We start from the raw sequence: 2677 nt of genomic DNA, 5'->3' as shown, positions 1-2677 counted from the left end.
TTTTTTGGAAAATGAATACAAAAATATACAGATAATCTGTATATTTTATTATAAGGAATTCTTTTTTAACTTATTATTTTCTGAGAGAGAGAAACATTTATTTGTTGTTCTACTTATTTAGGCATTCTTTGGTTCATTCTGGTATGTGCCCTGCTTGGGGGATTGAACTTGCAATGTTGGCATATTGGGGCAATGCTCTAACAAACCGAGATACCCAGCCAGGGCTTAATTCTTGATTTTCATAAACAATTGGAGGACTCTACTGAGAATTTTAATCAGTTTTTAACTTTTGGTGAAAGTCACATATAGATAGATCCCTCAAATACATGTAAGTTCAACAGGTAAAATTTACATACCAGTGAGGCTTATAATTTTCAGAAGCCCATCCTTAGGTTAATATTTTGAACCAGATTTCCCAGCTTTGAATTTCATCATCTCACAGATTGGAGGGTCTTATATGTAATGGTGGTATTGATTGTGATATATCAATACTATGAAAGAGGATAGGCTTGATGACTCTGGAGTTTCATAATAGTCCCAGAACTCAGTCATTTGGTGATATCCATGATGTTACTAGGAAAGAGAATGACAACGGAGAAGACTTGGACATAAGCCTAGTTATTATATCCCTTCACTTTCACCTCATTATTTTTTTTTTGTATAAATTCTTGCCAAGTAAAAGATCCCCCCAAAAGCCTGCTACCACCTTCCTAAACATATCCTTCAAAGCTTCCTTGACTCGCTCATTGCGCAAGGCATAGATGAATGGATTCAGCAGTGGTGTCACAAATGTTGTTACCAATGTCACTGCCCAATTAGTATCTACAGAGCCACTCTGTGAGGGCCGTACATAGAGAAAAATGGCACTTCCATAGAAGAGGGTCACCACCATCAAGTGGGAGGTACAGGTAGAAAAGGCCTTCTGACGGCCTGAAGCAGAGGAAATGCGCAGGACAGCCAGGACTATGTGGCCATAGGACACAGCAGTAATCATCAGTGAGGACACAATAACAAGTGAGGCCAGGACAAAGTCTGTTTCTTCCAGCTTCTTGGTATTGGTGCATGCCAAACGGAGCAGTGGGCCACTATCACAGAAGAAGTGCTGCACCACAGCATCTTGTTCACAGAAAGGAAGCAAGGCCACAGCCACTGTGGGGCCAAGTACAGGGAGCAGTCCCCCCATCCAGCAGGCCAAGGCCACCCGCAAGCACACAGTACCATTCATGAACAAGGGGTAGTGCAGAGGGTGACATATGGCCAGGTAGCGATCCACAGACATGACGGCCAGCAGTAAGAATTCAGAGGCCCCAAGAAAGAAGTAGAAATAGAATTGGGTAATACATGCAGCAAAGGAAATAGTGTGTTGCCTTGAGAGAAAATTGCTCAACATCTTGGGAATGATGACTGAAGTGAGCAGGATCTCTATGCAGGACAGGTTACCCAGGAAGAAGTACATGGGAGTCTGCAGGCGAGTATCAGCTCCTACCACCCCAACAATCAACATATTGCCTGTTAGAGTCAGCAAGTAGACAAGAAGGAAGACAGAGAACAATTCTTCTTTTGTGCTGTTGAGATTTGGGACACCTGCCAGAATGAACTCTGTCACACCACTGCTCTGGTTCCCACCAGGAGCCATTATCTTTCCCACCTGTGCAACAACATGAACATAATCCTGGTGAGGACAAGTCTTCTCCAGAACAATCCTTGAAACTTATTTTATCATAATATGGCACACATATCCCTACTTTCTCCAATCACTGATCCTGTTAAGATTTGAAAGACCTGAGGTCCTCATTTAATTGATTTTAGGGCTGGTGAAGATTTTCCATAAAGGGTAGTTAAAACTTACATATGAAAGTACCAGAACATCCTTCTTCACATCTCCTATTCTCAGATTTTAAATAATTACATTTCATTATTATAATAACATAATTGAGCATCTGAATTGAGCAAAATAATCAGAAAAACTATTTTGTGAAGAATATGATTCCCATTCAACCAAGATCAGAGCTTGAACCAGATTGCCAAGTTTTGAATTCCAGCATCTCTTCTTACTAGCTGAGTAGCTTTGAAAAAGTTGTGAGGAGCAAGTGAAATAATAGTACAACGTGTTTAAAAGAGCTTCCAGAACTTAACTGACAAGTGATGTGATAGAGAAAACCCTGGACGTAAGTTAGGACACCAGGTTCTGTTTGGCTTGCCACTATCCTTGGAAGACTATGAGTGCATCCAGCTTGTTTGTCCTTCAATTGCTCAGCTATAGAATAGGTCATAGGAACCTAGGCTATTAGTACATCTTGTATGAAATTACTCTTTTCATGAAGAATGACCCTGGCAACCCAAGGGTCTAACTAAACTCAGCTTGTCATAAAGTGCTTGCCTATCTAAAGAAAGTTATGCCATTTTAAAAAGAAGTAAGAAGAATAAACTATATTGATTCAGTCAGGTATCCACACCTATATATTTAGTGTCAGTTTCAAGCTAAGTGTTCTGTGGAATGTTAAGATGAGTTTCTTAAGCTTTTCAATCCATAATACCAATCCAAGGCCCTTTCACATACTTGGCTCTATTAAATAAACTTTCCAGAAATAGAATTATGAATTTCTTACTATTTAATCAGAAATAAAGTCCTTACTATTCAATTTGAGCCCTTCCAGCTCTGGAGACCACCAGTTAT

The 2677-nt window shown here is 39.9% G+C and overlaps 1 protein-coding gene across 1 annotated transcript; it reads right to left on the bottom strand.

Annotated features, from left to right (window-relative positions):
• Positions 1-637: 637 nt before the first annotated feature.
• OR6S1 (olfactory receptor family 6 subfamily S member 1) lies at positions 638-1636 on the bottom strand. The gene has a single exon (XM_090271912.1). The coding sequence runs from the start codon at positions 1634-1636 to the stop codon at positions 638-640; it is 999 nt and encodes a 332-aa protein (XP_090128038.1).
• Between the last annotated feature and the right edge of the window lie 1041 nt (positions 1637-2677).

The sequence above is a fragment of the Furipterus horrens genome, unplaced genomic scaffold (genome assembly GCF_987537825.1).
Source record: "Furipterus horrens unplaced genomic scaffold, mFurHor1.1.pri manual_scaffold_3, whole genome shotgun sequence".
Classification (NCBI taxonomy): domain Eukaryota; kingdom Metazoa; phylum Chordata; class Mammalia; order Chiroptera; family Furipteridae; genus Furipterus; species Furipterus horrens.
Note: the sequence above shows the minus strand (reverse complement) of the source record. Positions and strands in the feature narration are given on the sequence as shown.

Coding starts and splice junctions, on each gene's coding strand:
- OR6S1 (XM_090271912.1), bottom strand. CDS start 1,636: ATGGCTCCTGGTGGGAACCAGAGCAGTGGTGTGACAGAGTTCATTCTG.